This window comes from Penicilliopsis zonata, assembly GCF_001890105.1.
Source record: "Penicilliopsis zonata CBS 506.65 unplaced genomic scaffold ASPZOscaffold_13, whole genome shotgun sequence".
NCBI lineage: Eukaryota > Fungi > Ascomycota > Eurotiomycetes > Eurotiales > Aspergillaceae > Penicilliopsis > Penicilliopsis zonata.
In genome coordinates this window covers 623,313-641,386 of record NW_019208922.1, presented here as the reverse complement: position 1 = coordinate 641,386, position 18,074 = coordinate 623,313, and the positions used below count along the sequence as shown (strand labels likewise).

Here is an 18,074-nt window from a genome sequence, read left to right as displayed (position 1 = left end):
ACATGGAGTACTGATGCCTCAGGCATAAAGAAAGCGGCTCTGTAAGGTCATGTGATTTCTGTTATCAAATTAGCATTAGTCATTAATAACTCACAAGGTTTCTATCGACAGACGAATGGATGCCTAATTTTTGGACAGAACTACAGACCACGCCCACAATGCACACAGCCTGCTCTCGACAGGGTTGAAGGCATTTGTTTTTGTCTGCTTTGAATCGGCAATATAGCGATTCTGATCATGTGTGTGGTTTGGGATTGAACGACCGAGAGATACCGCAAACCCGAAGGAATGATCGAGCTCGGTCTCGCCCGCATCTCGCGTCTGCTCCAGCAGAGCCCTCTGACGTGGAAAGCGATCCATGTGGCCGGTACCAATGGCAAAGGCTCGATAACCGCGTATCTTTCTCACTTGCTGTCTGCGGGCGGAGTCCGATGTGGCCGCTTCACCTCCCCCCATTTGATCGACCGGTGGGATTGTATCACAATCGATGAGAAAGTCGTGCAGGAATCGCTCTTCCGTCAAATCGAAGACAGGGTCAAGCTGAGGGATAAGACGCTGGGAATAGGGGCAAGTGAGTTCGAGTTGCTCACTGCCACCGCCTTTGAGATCTTCAACCACGAGCGGGTCGAGGTCGGCGTGATCGAAGTTGGGCTCGGCGGCCGTCTCGACGCGACCAATATTCTCAGCGATGTCTTAGTCTCGGTGATTGCAAAGATAGGCTTGGATCATCAGGCGCTACTGGGCAATACGATTCAAGAGATTGCCCGGGAAAAGGCCGGCATCCTCAAAGCCGGCGTTCCTTGTGTGGTGGACGGCACCAATTCTCCCGATGTACTGCAGACCATGACCACTCGGATCAAGGAACTCGGCGGCCTACAGTCTGTCTTCGTCACCCCTGAGGACCAGGAGAAGCAATCGCCCCTTCTGTCCCGAATATTTCGTGACCTTGACCTGGAACCTCACCAGCAAGCGAACATGAGCTGTGCCGTGGCAGCTCTGCAAGTGGCAGTGCCCCAGGTGCGCCCAGACTTGAAGGTCCAACCTTTGCTATCACATCTCCCAGAAGTTCAGTGGCCTGGCCGCCTGCAAAGCATTCAACTCAACTCTCTGGCGGCGCGTAGCGAACCAGTTCTGCTGGACGGAGCCCATAACGCGCAGTCGGCCGAAGTGCTCAGAAACTACGTGGACCGCAAACTTCGCTCGCCGCAGCGGAGTATCACCTGGGTGATTTCTGCTTCCGTTGGAAAGGATATACATGGGTTGTTCGGGCCGCTCCTCCAGCCGGGCGACAATGTTGCCACAACTGCGTTCGGACCCGTCGATGGGATGCCCTGGGTTCGCGCTACCGATCCTGCGGAACTCGCAGACTCCGTCTTGTCGTTGCCTGGAATCGGAAAGGTTCACAGTTTCGATACAGACGTCCTCGCCGCAGTCGATTGGGCTTGCCGTCTTGCTGACGGCGGTCCTCTAGTCATTGCCGGCAGTCTCTACTTAGTTTCGGATGTTCTGAGGCTTCTTCGACAAGCGACGACGAAGTAGGACCGCACACCACTCAGAACCGGTGGAATAGAGGGGTAGTAATGGCAATAAACCCCCCCCTGGCGGATACAACCGATCATCCTTACACGCAATCAGTAAATATCCCGTCTCAGAAATACAGAAATGGTTCCCCAATAAAAGACAATTGCTTTGTAAAAAACTAAACGTACCACCGTCTTGGGCTTCCCCTCGGATCGGGCTCCTCGTAGGGCTGATCGGAGCTCCGTCCTGAGCAGAAGCCGGTCGCTGCGTCATGCCCCAAACGGGAGGTGACTTGTGGGGACAGGAAAGTTCAAAACGCCGCCCTCAACAAACATTCAGTGGCAGCTTTCTCCATGTTGGTTTCCCTGCTGTTTCTCTAGGTTGGACAGCCAGGCCGGCACTCGAGTATCTTGGCCTTGAAGCAGGCGTCTCATGCACGCCAACACCTGCGACCAACACCGCTCCATGGGTACAAGAGTGAAGAGAGTCCCACCCGCGTGTCTGTTCAGCTGAGGACGCTCAGCCAACACCCGCATAAAGGTTGAATGTCAACCCCAGACCCTTTTCTGCTTGTATTGTCTTGAATACTAACTAACGGCCATCATATAACTTGCTATAGTCTGTTCTAATATGCCGTCTCACTCATTATTCCTCTTCGCTTCCCTTTGTCGCCCTACCCGCACCTAAAGCCGCTCGATCTACCTTCGAGGGACAGCCTGCCTCGGTGGGCTTGACGACGCGGCGAGACGCACTGTGAACGCGCAAGATGGTCTCTAGGTCTACTGAAGTGGCCGACACGCACCCGCTACCTTCATCTCATACCCCCAATACACCCTCGAAGTCGAGAATGGCACGGCTTGGTTCGAGTCCCTCCAAGCGGGACGATAAGGATAACAACAAGATGATCAAGTCATCGGCAAAGGATGTTTCGGAATTGAAAGACTACGTATGGTTATTTGTTCCTGCTGTGAGGAGTCGCTGACATGGAAATGGCTTCCAGCAACTAGGAGATTGTTTGGGCAAAGGTGCCTTCGGGTCAGTCTACAGAGCTTTGAACTGGAACACGGGGGAGACCGTTGCCGTCAAGCAGATTAAATTGACCGATCTGCCTAAGACTGAATTGCGGGTTATAATGGTAAATGGATCCTGCAGTTCCAGTTCAAACAGGGGCGATATCACTGATTGTTTTGTATGCATCTACAGCTGGAGATCGACTTGCTCAAGAACCTGGATGTAAGATCGCGGTCCAACCAGAGGAAAAGAAAGGGGCTTCCCCCATTCATCTCAGGACCTGGAACTGACCCGGATTTCTGCAGCACCCTAATATCGTGAAGTACCATGGTTTCGTCAAGTCGCCCGAAACTCTAAACATCATTCTCGAGTATGCACGCACCCCAGCTGGAGATGAAGCATGAAAGCTAATCCGTATGATTTGTGCAGATACTGTGAAAATGGCTCACTTCATTCGATTGCGAAAAACTTCGGCCGCTTTCCAGAAAACCTGGTCGGGCTGTACATGTCTCAAGTTCTCCACGGCCTTCTGTACCTGCATGAACAAGGTGTCATCCACCGAGACATCAAAGGTGCCAACATTCTTACCACCAAGGAAGGACTAGTGAAGCTGGCCGACTTTGGTGTAGCGAGTCGGACGACTGGTCTCAGCGAATCGAGCGTGGTTGGTACTCCATACTGGATGGCCCCCGAAGTTATTGAACTCTCCGGGGCGACCACGGCCTCTGATATCTGGAGTTTGGGCTGTACAGTGATCGAGCTTCTTGAGGGCAAGCCTCCGTATTACAACCTGCAACCCATGCCGGCTCTGTTTCGAATCGTTAATGACGACCATCCTCCCCTGCCGCAGGGTGCCTCTCCAGTAAGTCTTGGCCGTGTCCGATAACCCTGATCTTCACCAATTAAACCTTTACTCTATTAGGCTGTGAAAGACTTCTTGATGCAATGTTTTCAAAAAGATCCCAATCTTCGAGTGTCTGCGAGAAAACTGCTCAAGCATCCTTGGATCGTGAATGCCCGACGCTCAGACTCCATCGTTCCCAAAAAATCAACAGAATACGAGGAAGCGGTCCGAAGCGTGCAAGAATGGAACGAAGCCCTGCGGTCCCCTGGCGCTGGGGACTTGAAAAAACCGGGTAAGCCCGATCATACTAATCGGGAACTGCCATCGTCAAGGAACAGCCCCGAAAAAGACATGTTGTCCACCGCAGTCTCAAAGAATGCCGCGAGCCGACACAGATCACCCGAGTCTCCAACCGACGACAACTGGGACGATGACTTTGCAACTGCGATTTCTCCCAGCGCTTTGCAGCTGCCCCATCTTCGGCCACACGATAACTTTGGCGGCATGCTCTCGTCGGAAAAGCTAAAGGCTTTCGCTTCTCTTGATGGCACAGTGTTGAAGTTCGATGATAGCTTCGGATCATTTGAGGACTCTTCAAAAGGCTCGCAGTTACCTTATGAATCAGACCCTCTACAGACCATCAGACCGTTCCCACCCAGGCAGCCCGCAGGAGAAGAGCTGCAGCTCAGGGGTTCCCCTCGTAACCGTCCCAGCAAGACTTCACTATCCGCCCTGCAAAATGTGCCAATACTCAGCCCGAACCCTACGCCGCCACCCCGGCATAAACGCCCAGCTGCGTTCTACAAGGAGAACTCAGTCGAAGACTACTCTGATCTTATCGTAGACAATGAATCCATCTTAGAAAGAAAATTTGGTGCTTTCAATGTAATATTATCTCCCTCATTTTCTACTTAACCTTTGGAACTATGAAGCTAATATCTTCCAGGATTTGATCGATATAGATAAGCAGCTCACTGTTGTTCACTCCCCATCAATGATTGTGGCTACACAAACAGTACCCGACGAGGTTATTCTCGACGACACCCAACCCCAACTGAGAAGACAGTTATCTACTAGACGCCACCGATCTGCGATTGAGATCCAGAGATTTGCAGAGAACGAAAGTGACGAGGACTTCTCTGACATTCTAGGCTCCGACCAAGTTGCTTTGGAGAAAACCGATCAAGAGACGGTCCCTGATCGAAGCGCCCTACTACTCAACTCCAAACTATCCAATAATTCCTGGCTCGGAGATCAGGATGACGACGACGATCCATTTGCCCAGCTTGAGGAGGGCTTTGATGAAATGGACTTGCAAGCCAACATCGCCCGCGACAAATACGCCCGGCTTCGAAACCAAGTGGAGGGCTTGGTGGGCTCTCTCAAGACCTCGCAGGATGACGACGTACTTGCAGACATATCGGAACAGCTCCTTAACATCTTTTACGATCTGCCAGAGACCAAGAACATCATCATCAGTGCTCACGGGATGTTGCCTATCCTCGAAATCTTGGATATTTGCCGTCGACGCGATGTCATCACCAATTTATTGAAGATTGTCAATGCGATCATATACGATGATTACGAGATTCAGGAAAATCTGTGTTTTGTCGGAGGCATTCCTATCATCAATGAGTTCGCCGCGAAGAAATATCCTAGGGAGATCCGCCTCGAAGCTGCTGCTTTTGTACAGCAGATGTACCAAACATCTACCTTGACTCTCCAGATGTTTGTTAGCGCTGGTGGTCTGAACGTTCTGGTCGAATTCCTCGAGGATGACTTTGAAGAAGAACGTGACCTGGTGCTGATTGGGGTGACTGGGATTTGGAGTGTATTTGAGCTTCAAGTAAACTACCCCTAATTTTGCTTCGTATGATCGAGACTAACCGGGCCTGTTTCACCAGGGTTCAACGCCTAAAAATGATTTCTGTCGGATATTATCCCGGAACTCCGTCTTAGATCCTCTCTCTCTCGTCTTGAGTCGGGTTCTGGATGAAGAAGGGGAGTTTGCCGAGGTTGTTGAAGGCCGAATCGCGAATATCTTCTTTATATTCTCACAAGCAGAAAATCATGTGAAGGAGATGGTTGCAGAAAGGACAGTTTTGCACCGTAAGTAGTCAGAAAAAGGCATCTTAAGTGTCTGCTAATTGATCTCGGTCTCTCCAGGGGTGCTCAAGGAGTTGAAGCGCATGACTCCAGTTCACCAGATCACCATGTTGAAATTCATCAAAAACCTATCTATGCTGTCAACCACTCTTGATTCGCTTCAAAATTCCAACGCCATCGACGTGCTTACCGAGCTTCTGAGATCGACCATCAGACGTCCCCATTTCCGGGAGGTTTCCAATCAAATCCTGAATACCATCTACAACATGTGCCGTCTCAACAAAACACGACAAGAGGATGCCGCGTTGAATGGAATCGTACCCCTCCTCCAGAAGATAGTGCAGACCGAGCGACCCCTTAAGGAGTTCGCCCTACCGATTCTCTGCGACATGGCACATTCGGGCAAGGTCGGTCGTCGAGAGCTCTGGCGCAACAAGGGCTTGTCCTTCTACATTTCTTTGCTATCGGATCCATACTGGCAGGTTACTGCTTTGGATGCCATCTTTGCCTGGTGAGATAATTTTTAATCTCCCTCTCTTCCCAAACTAAGGACTTTATTAACACCTGGATAGGCTCCAAGAAGAAACGGCCAAGGTCGAAGAACATCTATTGGAAAATCGTCAAGATAAACTGTCTTTTACCGATGCAATTGTCAGATGCTTAACTGTGTCCAAAGCGAATGCATTTGAGAATCTTCTGGAGCCGCTACAGAAGCTTCTCCGGCTCAGTCCTCCAGTTGCGTCGACACTTGCTCGACCGGATCTCTTTACCCGGATCGGACAGAAGGTACACCATAATAAAGCTGCTGTTCGGCTCAATCTACTCCGAATCCTATCCACAATCTGCGATTCGACTGAAGAGCAGGGCGGTCTTCTTGTTCGATACGGCCTACTGGACGCGATCAGGGAGCTCGAGAATGACCCTGCCATTCTCGTCAGAGACATGGCGGGTAAATTGATCACATCCAGCGAGAGAAGTGAAGCGCTCAGCGCCGGTAAGCGCCGGCCTCCCACGAGGCGTCCGAGTACCTCGACTACCACGCCACCCAGTCTTCTATCCAGTCAATCCACACCGTCTACTCCGCAGATCAATCGTTCGAGTCAGTCGAAGGGGTATTTCGAAGGGCGAGAAACGCCACGTCACGCGCGAAATGGCCTGAATAACTCTTCTTTGGCACTTCGGCCGGCCAGCCGAGATGGCAGCGGCTCCGGCCTTGCCACAGGCCTCAATGCAAACTCGGCGGTGCCGCGAACCAGAATGTCTCGAGGCATGTCTAACAACAGGCTGTCTCATATCGAATTGTTATCCGAAGAGGACGGCAGAACCCTCAGCTCATCCACCCGTCGACCATCAATCGTTCCGCCCCGACGCAGGCGTCCTACCCTGGTGGATACCGAATGGCCGGCATAGTCTGAGAGAACTCCCCCGTCTAGCCAAACCAAGCATCTTCTTCTTCTTCTTCTTCTTTGTTCATCTTGTCACTGGAGCTGGCTCTTTGGTCTCAAAAAATCATCAAGGGAATACGGACCCGATAGTCTTTTGCCAAGCTCGTCGCATAGTCAAGGCGCATTGGGCTGGGTATGAGTGTTAGTTACTGCCTCTTGTCTTGTGTATTCCAAAATAGGTACTGTTTTTTGTTGTCTTGAGTTTCGCGAGGACTTTTGCCTGCTCTTGTTGGCCATTCCCTGTGTATTTCCCCTCCCTCCAAAATAGGTATCTGGTCAAGTCGCCTGGCGTGCATTGCTAATTCTTTCCTTTTCCTCTTCCCTGTCGCCAGTCGATGTGAGTACATACTGCATCAGGTGTGGGTGGTACTTGATACTTGATCCCCGGGCAACATTGATACATCAGTGAATAAACCAGCCCATCCAAGTCTTGAAAACAAAATTCAGTACCTCTTTGTTTCTACGAAAAAAATAAAATAGTACACGGTTGAAATATATAACTAGTTACTATGTAACTAAGTAATGTAACTAATTGATTCTCACTACGACATACTTATCCGTGCCTGGCCGAGGCCCGCAGCGCAGAATTTGCCCCGTTTTGCCCCAACGATAACGGATCCATCTGCATTGCGAAACTTGCCCGTCACTAGAATGACCGGCTGTTGTGCCTGCACCAGTGGTGAACTCGACTTTACTGGTTACCTTCGTCTAACCTGCTTCTTGTATTCGGGCCTGGCTCATTATTCGGAATGAGAGCAGCGCTGCAAATTCCGCTGCGGACACCCCAGGCCGATCCGTCGGCGGCGGTGGTCGCGCAACACTTGACCTCGTGGGCCAACTCGTCAATTGTCCAGTCGTCTTGGTCGAGATCGCCTTCTTCCATCCGGTCACGATGCTATTACAGAAGCGCTTCACGGATTCTCTCGCCCTCGGCTGGGAGGAACTTCTCGACGGGCTTCTGCCGTCGATCTACAAATGCGAACAGCAGTCACGGCGCCGGGGCGCGTCCGACCAGGTCACAGAGGAAGCTCGTTAAATATGCAGTTGCAGGCAGTGTGGCTAGTGCTGGGTATCTCTTCTACGCGGACGAAATCAAGCATTTGTATCGCGCAGCAGAGAGGAGCGGAAGAGTGGTCGGTACGCTGGCCGTCTGTATCAACGAGTGAGCTACTCTAAAACGAAACTACTTATGCCTGGTAGATTTACAGTGCTTGGCTAACGTTCCTGTCTTTTCTTTTTTTTTTTTTTCTAGTTATCGGAAAACCCTGAATCAAGACTCCCTTTCCCCGGAAGAACAGGCCGCGTCCCTCCGAGCGTGCCACAAGCGTTGTGCAGAAAGAACACTCCGCGTGCTGGAGAAAAATGGATCCATCTTCATCAAGCTGGGGCAGCATCTGAGCAGCATGGGATATCTGCTTCCCCTGGAATGGACGACAACCTTCATCCCGCTCCAAGACAAATGCCCGGTCTCATCCATTGAATCGGTGGGCGACATGTTCCTGTGCGACACAGGCCATCCAATCGATGAACTTTTCTCCTCGTTCGATCCTTCACCTATTGGCGCTGCTTCTCTGGCCCAGGTCCACGTTGCGACCCTTAAGGAAACCGGACAAAAGGTCGCTGTTAAGGTGCAGCACCCGGCGTTGGCGGAATGGGTCCCTCTTGATCTGGCATTGACCCGGTTTACGTTCTCCATGCTGAAGCGCTTCTTCCCCGACTATGATCTAGAGTGGCTATCGAGAGAAATGGATTTGTCACTGCCGCAGGAACTCGATTTCCGTATGGAGGCGCAGAATGCGAACCGGGCTCGAGAATACTTCCAATCACACTCCAATATGCCACTAGTCATCCCAGAAGGTATGTTGAACATTTCAGGACCGAAGAAGAAACCCAAAAACTGACAAAAAAAAGTGATGTGGGCGCAAAAGAGAATTCTTGTCATGGAATTCATTGCCGGCCGCCGGCCCGACGATCTGGAGTTCCTCGACTCGAACGGAATCGACCGTGACGAGGTCTCCGCTGCCCTGGCACACATCTTCAACGAAATGATCTTCGGCGACAATGCTCCGCTGCACTGCGATCCCCATGGCGGAAACATTGCCATCCGCCCGAATCCCACCAGACGCCACCCGAATTTTGATATCATCCTATACGATCACGGCCTATACCGCGACATCCCTCAAGAGCTGCGTCGCAACTACGCCAAGCTCTGGCTCGCTGTCATTGACGCGGACGAGGCCCGCATGCGGCAGTACGCACGCGCGGTCGCGGGCATCTCGGACGAGCAGTTCCCGCTCTTCGCGAGTGCCATTACTGGCCGAGATTACGGCGTCTTAGTGAAGAAGAACGTGGCATCGGCACGCACCGACGCCGAAAAGGAGAACATCACCGGCGCTCTCGGCGAGGGCATGCTACAGCAGCTCGTCGAACTCCTAGGGCAAGTCCCGCGGGTCATTCTCTTGATCCTCAAAACAAATGATCTCAGTATGGACCCCCCCCCCCTCCCCAACGGCTTTTTTTATAGCGGTGAATTTATCCTTTTATCTAACATTATCTAGCCCGCAGCCTGGACGAAAACCTGCAAACCCGACGGGGACCTGTGCGGACATTCCTCATTCTAGCCCGATACGCCACCCGCACCGTCTTTGACGAGCAGTGCGAAGCCATCCGCGAAGACGGCGGCGTCTGGCTCCGGCCGCAGAACTGGCTTCGCTTCCTCTGCGCCTGGGCGGGCTATCTACGCGTGGAACTCAAACTGTCCATCTACGAGACGGTCCTTGCGCTGAAATCTCGTCTCGGGGTAGCCAACTGATTTGGATCTTTCAACTTCCCCAAACTCCCTGTACAAAACATATACAACGTACACTCCCTGTACATGGTCCCTATCTGTTTGCATCAGCGACGGCGTCTGTATCTCTTGTTTTTTTTTTTTTTGACACGTTCTTTTCTGGATGAAAGCAAAACTCGTCATCCTCTTAAAGTTACCTAGATCTTCTCTTTGAACATGCGTTTGTTTAAACCTCGGCAGGCAGGTAGATAGATGCATATAGATAGATAGAACAACTAGACTGTATACTGAACTTACAACACAAGACAACTTATGTATTCTTCTCATTAATGGAACATTCATTTCAGTAGAGTGGAGATTGACATTGAATTCTCTGCACATGGGTGCTTCAATTTCATTAAGAAATATAAAAAAATATAAAAGTATTTTAAGAAAAACCGCCAGACCATAACAAAGATGTTGGAAGAAATCAAAAAAAAAAGAACTATACACATCAAGCAATTTGAAACTCCGCCTGGCATGTAAAAACCCATACGTTCATTGATGAGAAAAAAATGTTTTGACCCAGTATCCTATTTCAGAGAGCTGCCCTAGCCCCCGAAATAGTGTTGTCAAATATCACTTGTATTTTGAAACGACTTTTTTTGGTTTTTTTTCTTCGGGTCCAATTACATGGAAGCAGACCCAGTGGCCTCAACCTTGACCTCGGGAATGGGGGCACCCGTTCCGGCAAGGTTGGTCTTCTGAACCTTGGGGTTCTTGGAGTAGTAGTCGGAAATGGCGGACTTGATAGCATCTTCAGCGAGCATGGAGCAGTGCACTGTTGAGAATAAAAATTAGCATTTGTGATGAACATGGAGTAAAGAGGGTTTATAGTGTAGCACATACGCTTGACTGGAGGAAGGCTAAATTAAAAGAAGAAAAAAATGTTAGCGATCTGGTAGTTATTTAGGTAAATAGAAATATTGTCTGTAATATTCTTACCATAGCTCCTTAGCGATGTCAGTGTTACGGATCTTTGCGGCCTCGTCCAGAGACATGCCTCGCACCAACTCGGTCAGGTAGCTCGAGCTTGCAATCGCACTACCGCATCCGAAGGTCTTGAACTTGACGTCCGAGATGGTATTGGTCTCCTTATCGACACGGATCTGGAGTTTCATCACGTCGCCACAGGCTATCGGTATCGCATTAGTACCATTTCCTCACACACCAAGTTGCGCATGATAGAAAGCAAAGGGAGAGGAAGGAGAAAATCTTACCAGGAGCGCCGACCAAACCAGTGCCGATATCGTCGGTTTTAGGGAAAGAGCCGACATTCCTTGGGTTGTTGTAGTGATCTAACAGTAAAGGAGACGGTCAGTATGCCCTGGCAAGCAGAAGAGACTCCCTGGTGACTTATCTTTCTCATGGTATCCCCTCCGTTGGGTGGCGGGCGATGTCTGACGAAGGACCTGTGCTTGAGAGGCGGCAGAAGCGACGCGGGGAGATGCAAGGCGCCCAACCTGGCGCGGAGCGACGGTAATCAAGCGTCTGAACATGGTGAAGGTTGATTTGGTTTGATTTTCGCGATGGCAGAAGCCAAAGTGGTGTTGCAAGTTTGTGTTTTTTGGGTTCGTTGGTTGTCCAGCGAGGAAAGGAAGTTAATGACATGAATTCCTTCTCTCGGAGGGTCGGAGCGACCGGGCTAGCCCTCTTTTGGAGAACGCTTTGCCTCTCCGGGGCCCGGCCTCGGAGATGACGTTGCAATGCGTTATCCCCGAAGCCGATATCTGATCATATTACTAATAGACCGACATGGACGACTCCCGTTGTCTCTATTCCGCGGAGTTTGGAGGTCTGCCGCCAATCACTGCGTGGACGATTCTTTCAGTTCGAAAGGGCGATCGGGAATCCAAGGATGACTACGCCTAAGAAAGTTCTTGGAAGGTCAGCTGGGGTAGGTGCTTTTCCCTATCATACACTACACGCTATCTGCTCGCTACATCAATCTGATAAGCTACTCATGAAGAGCTTTCTGCCTTCAATCAACATCCCCTATCTTAACTCTGTATATTTATATAATTTTGTATGTTTTCTAACTGTCTAGTCCATTAATGCTCCCATTGCCGCATTTACCATGGCAGTCCTTCTTTGTTCCTATTGCTTTAGCTCTATCCGAACCGCCCGCCGTGAGGCAGAACATGCCTCACCCACCACCACACGAGATAGGCCTTCTGCAAGGTCAGACAGTTGGATAGCAGATGCTTTAGAGGAGAGTCGGAAGGGGGGGAATAAAGGCGCGTAGCCTCGGTCGTTTGTATATAGTGTTCCATCATCTCTTGTCTTGGTATCAAACAAAGAACGTTACAGTTATGTTTTACAGAGTAGATTAAAGAATAGAACTACTTAGAATATCATCAATTTACAAGCCCATGGTTTATATTCTATTTATTTATATTGTTGATTGTATTCAAGCCGAAGGTTTTGTTTTGCAGACTCGCAGTGAAACTGCTATCATATCATACTCAGAATTTTCAGTGTATACAACTCATCCCCGTGATGATAGCACGGATCAAGGGTTATAATAATATTCATCATCGTAAAATATGACCTTTTCGAGCAAATTTAGATCTTCGGCTATTGAAGGTAAGAGATGAGGCGTTGACATTTGACTCTTCCAAACTGACAGATCAATGATGAGTAAACAAAAAGAATAATGAGCAGAAAATATCTCATATGATATTCAATGCTCGCCAGTATGGAAGCTCATCTGCAATTCAATCCGCCAGTCTCCTTGTCTGTCGTTGTTGATTATATCATAGAAGATGGGCAGAATATAAAAGTTTGTGGAAATTTTATTCGGCGCGTGATTAAATAGTGGAGGTTCGCTACCAACAACAGGGCGCGAGATGGACCAATATGGCGGAAATTGCTGAGTAAGCGTCTTTGATCACTCTTCTAAATCTACGCAGTACAAAGGGCTATTGACAGCTTAGCTTTTATGTCTTTGCTAAAGGGTTTCGGGCATCTTTTATTCGTAGACGCTGGGAAATTTCCAGAGATAGTGGGATTATAAAATAGTTTAATGGACCGAATATTTACTATCGAGTTGCCAGAGGGGTCAAATATGTATATTCTTCAATAGAATATGGATGGCCATGAGCAATAATATGTACATACAACGCAGTAAATAAAAAGACGCTCATAAAGCACATCTCTTAAGGAAAAAGAGACAGCAAAATAAAAATAATTACATGATTCATGCGTGATAGAGGCAGTATCAGTAGAAATGATGCGTATTCCATATGTCTGTGATGTAGGGGAACATACAAACGCCAGAATCATAGAGAGCACAAAGAGGGTCATTTAGGGGAAATCTATTTCGAAACTCATGCCTCAATTGATCAGGCAGTCTCTTTCAAGTCCTTATAAGAATAGTCGACTTTCTTGCCTGTATTGAAACTGACAACACGGTAATCCCGGTGAAGTACTGAAGCGAAAGATAGTAGACCGAGTAAGAAGCGTCCTTAAGAGTGGAGCAGTATGCGCTGTGATATCACATGGACAGGAATGCAACACCTAGCGCTTCATTAGATTCCCGTCTCGGTCATCTTCAACTTCTTCTCTCCTTCATGTTGCATCGTATGAACAACCTTGCGCAAATACTCGTATGTGAGCATGGTAGTCATGGCGGCAGGGACGGCTCGGAACAGATTCGTTCCAATGCCTGAATAGAATGCACGCCAGCCCTCTTCCTTGAGGATAGTCTGGAACGTGCGGATAACTCCTCTGTACCGAGGTCGGTTTGGCATCCCGTCCGAGGAGGCCGCACCGGGGGGTCGACCACGGTCGGCAGGATGATCGAGACCACCACGGAAAGCGATCTCCTCAGGTGACGGAGCTGGAGAGGTTCTTTGCTGCGTTTGAAGTCTCGTGCGCAGCACTTCGTGCGGGTATGTGATCGTGCTGGCGCATATCTTGCTCAGGAATGTCGCGAGAGAGATGCTGAGCCAATGAGAGCTGCCACTGTCGGGATGTTCACCGATCCCGTATCCTGTGAATGCCATCTTCAAGTACTCGTAAAGCGGGAACTGAATCGCAACGTGCGTCAGCCCCAATAGGGCCGGGGTGAGGCCGGAATAGAAGGACCGGATCCCCTCGGTTTTGTACATCTTCCGAGCGGCGTCCCACGTGCTGGAGTATTGCCATGGTGCTCTAAACCCTTCGCTATTGGACTTGAGGCTCTGGGACATCAGCCTAGTCTTGATTACCCATATAGGGTTCGTTGCAATCGTCGAGCATGCACCTGCGCTGATGGAAGCGTAACCTCTTGCTAGCCACCAGTTCTCTGTAACAAAAAAAGTTAAAAAAAAATTCCAGTGTCAAAAAAGAGGCTACTGACCTGTCTTATCATAGAAGTAGTCTCGAGATCGATCATAGACTGCCAGGTAGACGGCCCATGTAGGAAGATATCCCAAGAGCATAGGACCGAGACCCTGGTACAAGCCTCTTATCCCATCTTCCCTCCATATAACTCTCCCCGTCCCTAGCATACCACGGTATAACGCCTTCGCTTCAACTTCGCGGCCTCCTCTCCGCGCGAAGCCGCCCTGGGCCTGCAGCTTAGTCTTGATTACATCGAGCGGGCATGTCACGATTCCGGAAGCGACGCCTGCGCTAGCTCCGCAAAACGGAGGTATCCAATAATCGGGGACTTTGGTCGAGTAGATTTCCAGACGGTTGATTAAGGACGAGCTGTGCATTCCATCGGGGGATATCTGCGGGTTCGAGGATGGGCAATTGTCTGGCTGCGAAACCTGCTTCTCTTGAGAGCCACCGGTGTTTCCCGAGGCACCGTGGCCCTCCGAAAACATCTTGCCAGCCAGTGCTCAAGCAGGTTTAACTGTCCGTCTATCTCACCGAGGGCTCCCGGTTCCACGCATGCCGTTTGTTAATCCCGAAACCCAGATGTGCTCTCGCCTTGTCAAATAACCTAGTGAAAATTGTTTCTCTCTCTTCTCTGCGCTTCAGTGCTCCTCTTCTTACTTAGATTGTCACGCGCGTGTAGTCGGATTGTGGGTCGGAAAGTATGATGAAGTTCGAGACAAGAAAAACGAATGAGTTAATCCTGGTGAGCCACTTTGCGCTTAGTACGTACGCAGTACCCGGTCGAAGCAGCGGGGTGTCTGCTGCAGGGAAGGCGCCCGTGTCGGAGGGCAGAGATGAAGCTATTGGCCCGCGAAATCCATACCCAGAGAGAGAGCGGACAGAGTCGCAGGCAGAATGAGCGGCTTTTCCGGAGATTTTGATGGGTGCGGGAGGGAATAGGTACTGGTGATAACCAATTCTCCAGCGGTGATAACCGAAGAACTGTGACGCGAGACCGCTCCAAGTGAATTCACTTTCCCTGCCGTTGGCCGGATACCGGAGGTAGCAGCCAATCACAGCGGATGTGCTGCGGCTGACGGTTTGTACCGGTGAGGAAATGTCACGTGCTTAATAGACAACCCTTTTCGGGCATATTGATGCCTTGGTGCCTGAGGCCGCAGCAACCATCGGATGTTTTTGGAAGCCGCCCGGAGCTCCGTTTTGCACAACTCCAACGTCGGCCCCAACTTTGTCGGAACGACTGACCCTTCGTGCTCCTCCCCTCCACGCCTCAGCGCCTCAATTGCAGCCGAATTTGTCGCCATGTCCGCTCCTTCGCTTACCAGCTTTATCGTCAAGCGTCCATGGCTGAAGAACTGGATGATGCCGCTGGCTCAGTGGTACACTGATGCTGCCGGGTATCGCAGACTCGGATTGAGGTAGGACAAGTCCCAATTGAGCCCACAAATCGAGACAATATAGAGAGAGAAGGAAATGCGTGGAGCCATACGAAGAAGAATATTCTTCCCCCCCCTCTTTGACATCCACCGTTATTCCGTCTGCTCTGGGTTTTTTGTCTCTTGTATCCCCGGATAGAGATACTGATCGGTTTGCACCACAGGTTCGACGACCTTATCCCCGAGGAGAACGACGTTGTTCAGACTGCCCTTAAGCGCCTCCCCCCCAAGGAGGCCTACGACCGTGTTTTCCGCATCCGCAGAGCGTTCCAGGTTGGTTCAGCCCGTCGCCAAGAGGTCGCGCCGATGCAGTTAACTAACTTCGACTCTTTCGCACACAGTGCTCCATTTCCCACACATTGCTTCCCAAGGAGGAACAGACGAAACCCGAGGAGGTGAGTCAATATTTCCCCCCTAGTTGTGTTTCTGTTGTGATTTTGGGAATTGTCTCCCCGCATGGAATATTCGGCCAATCCCGTCATGCGGATTTGTCACCTTCGACGTCTAAATGAAATTGGACAATTATCGATGCTCTTCTCTTTTAAAAAGTCTAGGCATGTGCTTATTTGTCTTCTTTTTCTTCTAGGACGTCGAGTACCTGTCCCCCATCATCCGCGAGGTCGAGAAGGAGTTCAAGGAACGCAAGGACCTGGATGCCCTCATCGTGAAGAGAAAGTAAACCTGCTTTCTTTGCGACTGAAGATTACTAGCCTGGCGGTTCTTTTGAAGGGAGTCGATATAGGAAATGAAAATGAAAAGGAACGGAAGGGACTGTAGACGGAGGGGATAGTGGTCCTGCGCTCAATAGATAACCCCTGCCTGTCCTAGCCTGCAATACTCTGAACGACGTGTACTGATACTGTACAAATCTTTGATATTTCTCTACTTATGCACTGTAGATGTCTTATGTTTATTAATTGTAGACCCCATTTTAAGTCTATGAGTATATATTATATATGTCAATATATCGGCCATTGGTCAACACCAGTATATAACTATCTATCCCTGCATCACAGCATCTATAATGCTTTGGGATGTGTGGAGAAATGTAAAGTTAATCGGCCAACACGGCGATATCGACATCCTCGATCCGCCACATGTACCACATGAAGAGGCTCCTATTGAATCAGCAAGACGGGATCATTATGGTCTTTTCGTCTATGGTATGTATTTACCTGTATGGCGCAAATTTGGCAGCCAAGTCAAGCATTTCCTGCTCGGACATGTACTTCCACTTCCCGCCTCCCTTGGCTTTGAGCTTGGTGACGTTCCGGCCTGTGAAGGAGGCACAGCCTCTCCTGGTAGATGTTAGGTGGCTCTCTCTTCTTCTTCTTCTTCTTCTTCTTCTTCTTCTTCTTCTAATAAGGTTGAATTTAAGGTGAATGTAAAGTTAATGAACTTACTGTACACCCAAATCACCCGTAGAAAAAACATCGATGCGCTTCAAGGCAAAGCAAGCAAACATCTCGACAGACCATTTACCCAACCCGCGAACAGCGGTCAACTTGTCGATCAGCTCATCGTCGGTGGCTTTGAGAAGCATTTCGGCGCCGAGGTCTCCGTCGGCGAACTTTTGTGCCAGGCCCTGTATGTACTCTGCTTTGCGCTGCGAGAGGCCTGCCGTCCTCAGCGTGGGAATATCACATGCTGCTACCTCTGGCGGTGTGGGGAATGGATTAGATGGTTGTTCTTGACCTTGATCTTGATCTTGATGAGAGGGGTCATCCGGACCACTATTGAATAACGCTATGAACTTTTTTTGGATAGATCTTGCTGCCGCCCCGGATACCTGCTGCCCGATGATACTGCTGACGAGGCTTTTGAACGGGTTTATCTCCTCGGCTAGCCCTGCGGGAGAAAACAGCTCGCACGGATACTGGTCGATGACCGGTTTGAGACGCGGGTCTGTTGCGATCAGGTGTGCGACGGCTCGCTCGAGGAGCGTGCCGGTTGTAGCCGTCGGGCGGGGGAGACCGGTCTTGCTGGGCGACAGGTCCTTGAGCTCGGTCGTCGGAGGGTATGCGACTAGAGATGAGCCGTGGGGGGTAAGCAGCGCTGCCCCTGTTCGGTGAGGGTCGACGGGTCGGTCGAGGGGCGGCGGGGTGAGATGCTGCCTGCTGCTGCTGCCGTTGAGGAAGAGTATGCTTGGGTTGTCGTCGTCGTCGTTATCGCCATTGTTGGGGTTTGCTTTAAAAATGTCTTCATCGGTAGGTATTGTCGGCTTCTTCCGCTTTGTAGACGCTTTTTTCGTCTTGGTGATCCCGTTGCCAGGGGTTCTGGCCGTTCTCCGGGGCCCCGCGGCCTGGTGCAGGGACAGCACGCGGCTGGTGTTGGGGAGGGCGCTCAAGCGAGCAGAGCGTCTCAGCGACATCATCAGAGGATGCTTGAGATGATGCGAGCTGACGAGTCTTTGCGGTTATTTTGTCTGTCGTCGAGAAAACGCCACAAGCTGACTTGGAGCAATGCGAGACGCTGCTCGGTAACCATGTTAGTAACGTCATTCTAGGCTGACACCTGATAGATAGACAGCCATGGATGATAGACCAGGTAGATAT

General features: G+C 50.2%; 8 protein-coding genes across 8 annotated transcripts; 5 read left to right on the top strand and 3 right to left on the bottom strand.

The window, feature by feature from the left end:
• Window positions 1-227: 227 nt before the first annotated feature.
• On the top strand, window positions 228-1,674 carry ASPZODRAFT_134884 (hypothetical protein). Its single transcript, XM_022723652.1, has one exon. It carries the CDS (start codon window positions 289-291, stop codon window positions 1,537-1,539), a length of 1,251 nt encoding a protein of 416 aa, XP_022579273.1. The 5' UTR covers window positions 228-288; the 3' UTR covers window positions 1,540-1,674.
• A 613-nt stretch (window positions 1,675-2,287) lies between these two features.
• ASPZODRAFT_2111795 (hypothetical protein) lies at window positions 2,288-7,201 on the top strand (the record flags this gene model as incomplete). Its single annotated transcript, XM_022727742.1, has 10 exons — window positions 2,288-2,467; window positions 2,522-2,656; window positions 2,725-2,754; window positions 2,838-2,902; window positions 2,962-3,394; window positions 3,455-4,261; window positions 4,323-5,222; window positions 5,281-5,485; window positions 5,543-5,993; window positions 6,055-7,201. 10 exons carry the CDS (start codon window positions 2,288-2,290, stop codon window positions 6,890-6,892), a joined length of 4,044 nt encoding a protein of 1,347 aa, XP_022579272.1. The 3' UTR covers window positions 6,893-7,201.
• A 367-nt stretch (window positions 7,202-7,568) lies between these two features.
• On the top strand, window positions 7,569-9,861 carry ASPZODRAFT_100909 (hypothetical protein). The gene is made up of 4 exons (XM_022720775.1): window positions 7,569-8,089; window positions 8,180-8,784; window positions 8,839-9,411; window positions 9,486-9,861. The coding sequence occupies exons 1-4, from the start codon at window positions 7,677-7,679 to the stop codon at window positions 9,737-9,739; spliced, it is 1,845 nt and encodes a 614-aa protein (XP_022579271.1). The 5' UTR covers window positions 7,569-7,676; the 3' UTR covers window positions 9,740-9,861.
• Window positions 9,862-10,242: 381 nt separating this feature from the next.
• On the bottom strand, window positions 10,243-11,332 carry ASPZODRAFT_134879 (hypothetical protein). The gene is made up of 5 exons (XM_022723651.1): window positions 11,115-11,332; window positions 10,975-11,058; window positions 10,700-10,889; window positions 10,604-10,620; window positions 10,243-10,535 (listed from the first exon to the last, which is right to left on the bottom strand). The coding sequence occupies exons 1-5, from the start codon at window positions 11,251-11,253 to the stop codon at window positions 10,384-10,386; spliced, it is 582 nt and encodes a 193-aa protein (XP_022579270.1). The 5' UTR covers window positions 11,254-11,332; the 3' UTR covers window positions 10,243-10,383.
• Window positions 11,333-11,547: 215 nt separating this feature from the next.
• Window positions 11,548-12,123, top strand: ASPZODRAFT_134878 (hypothetical protein). Its single transcript, XM_022723650.1, has 2 exons — window positions 11,548-11,651; window positions 11,802-12,123. Exons 1-2 carry the CDS (start codon window positions 11,613-11,615, stop codon window positions 11,997-11,999), a joined length of 237 nt encoding a protein of 78 aa, XP_022579269.1. The 5' UTR covers window positions 11,548-11,612; the 3' UTR covers window positions 12,000-12,123.
• A 1,161-nt stretch (window positions 12,124-13,284) lies between these two features.
• Window positions 13,285-14,568, bottom strand: ASPZODRAFT_71331 (hypothetical protein; the record flags this gene model as incomplete). The annotated part of the gene is made up of 2 exons (XM_022729737.1): window positions 13,285-14,042; window positions 14,097-14,568. The coding sequence occupies 2 exons, from the start codon at window positions 14,566-14,568 to the stop codon at window positions 13,285-13,287; spliced, it is 1,230 nt and encodes a 409-aa protein (XP_022579268.1).
• An 863-nt stretch (window positions 14,569-15,431) lies between these two features.
• Window positions 15,432-16,388, top strand: ASPZODRAFT_134876 (hypothetical protein). The gene is made up of 4 exons (XM_022723649.1): window positions 15,432-15,501; window positions 15,684-15,792; window positions 15,861-15,914; window positions 16,106-16,388. The coding sequence occupies exons 1-4, from the start codon at window positions 15,443-15,445 to the stop codon at window positions 16,196-16,198; spliced, it is 315 nt and encodes a 104-aa protein (XP_022579267.1). The 5' UTR covers window positions 15,432-15,442; the 3' UTR covers window positions 16,199-16,388.
• Window positions 16,389-16,573: 185 nt separating this feature from the next.
• Window positions 16,574-17,890, bottom strand: ASPZODRAFT_71409 (hypothetical protein; the record flags this gene model as incomplete). Its single annotated transcript, XM_022729748.1, has 4 exons — window positions 16,574-16,637; window positions 16,695-16,753; window positions 16,787-16,817; window positions 16,923-17,890. The coding sequence occupies 4 exons, from the start codon at window positions 17,888-17,890 to the stop codon at window positions 16,574-16,576; spliced, it is 1,122 nt and encodes a 373-aa protein (XP_022579266.1).
• Window positions 17,891-18,074: the final 184 nt, after the last annotated feature.

Excerpts from the sequence above, each read along its gene's own strand:
- ASPZODRAFT_100909 (XM_022720775.1), top strand. The coding sequence starts at position 7,677 with ATGAGAGCAGCGCTGCAAATTCCGCTGCGGACACCCCAGGCCGATCCG. Across the intron at positions 8,090-8,179 it reads CTGGCCGTCTGTATCAACGA|TTATCGGAAAACCCTGAATC; the intron begins GTGAGCTACTCT and ends TTTTTTTTCTAG. Across the intron at positions 9,412-9,485 it reads CCTCAAAACAAATGATCTCA|CCCGCAGCCTGGACGAAAAC; the intron begins GTATGGACCCCC and ends AACATTATCTAG.
- ASPZODRAFT_134879 (XM_022723651.1), bottom strand. The coding sequence starts at position 11,253 with ATGTTCAGACGCTTGATTACCGTCGCTCCGCGCCAGGTTGGGCGCCTT. Across the intron at positions 11,059-11,114 it reads GAGGGGATACCATGAGAAAG|TGTTAGATCACTACAACAAC; the intron begins ATAAGTCACCAG and ends CGTCTCCTTTAC. Across the intron at positions 10,890-10,974 it reads TGGTTTGGTCGGCGCTCCTG|CCTGTGGCGACGTGATGAAA; the intron begins GTAAGATTTTCT and ends CGATACCGATAG.
- ASPZODRAFT_134884 (XM_022723652.1), top strand. The coding sequence starts at position 289 with ATGATCGAGCTCGGTCTCGCCCGCATCTCGCGTCTGCTCCAGCAGAGC.
- ASPZODRAFT_134878 (XM_022723650.1), top strand. The coding sequence starts at position 11,613 with ATGACTACGCCTAAGAAAGTTCTTGGAAGGTCAGCTGGG. Across the intron at positions 11,652-11,801 it reads TTCTTGGAAGGTCAGCTGGG|TCCATTAATGCTCCCATTGC; the intron begins GTAGGTGCTTTT and ends CTAACTGTCTAG.
- ASPZODRAFT_134876 (XM_022723649.1), top strand. The coding sequence starts at position 15,443 with ATGATGCCGCTGGCTCAGTGGTACACTGATGCTGCCGGGTATCGCAGA. Across the intron at positions 15,502-15,683 it reads TATCGCAGACTCGGATTGAG|GTTCGACGACCTTATCCCCG; the intron begins GTAGGACAAGTC and ends TTTGCACCACAG. Across the intron at positions 15,793-15,860 it reads GCATCCGCAGAGCGTTCCAG|TGCTCCATTTCCCACACATT; the intron begins GTTGGTTCAGCC and ends TTTCGCACACAG.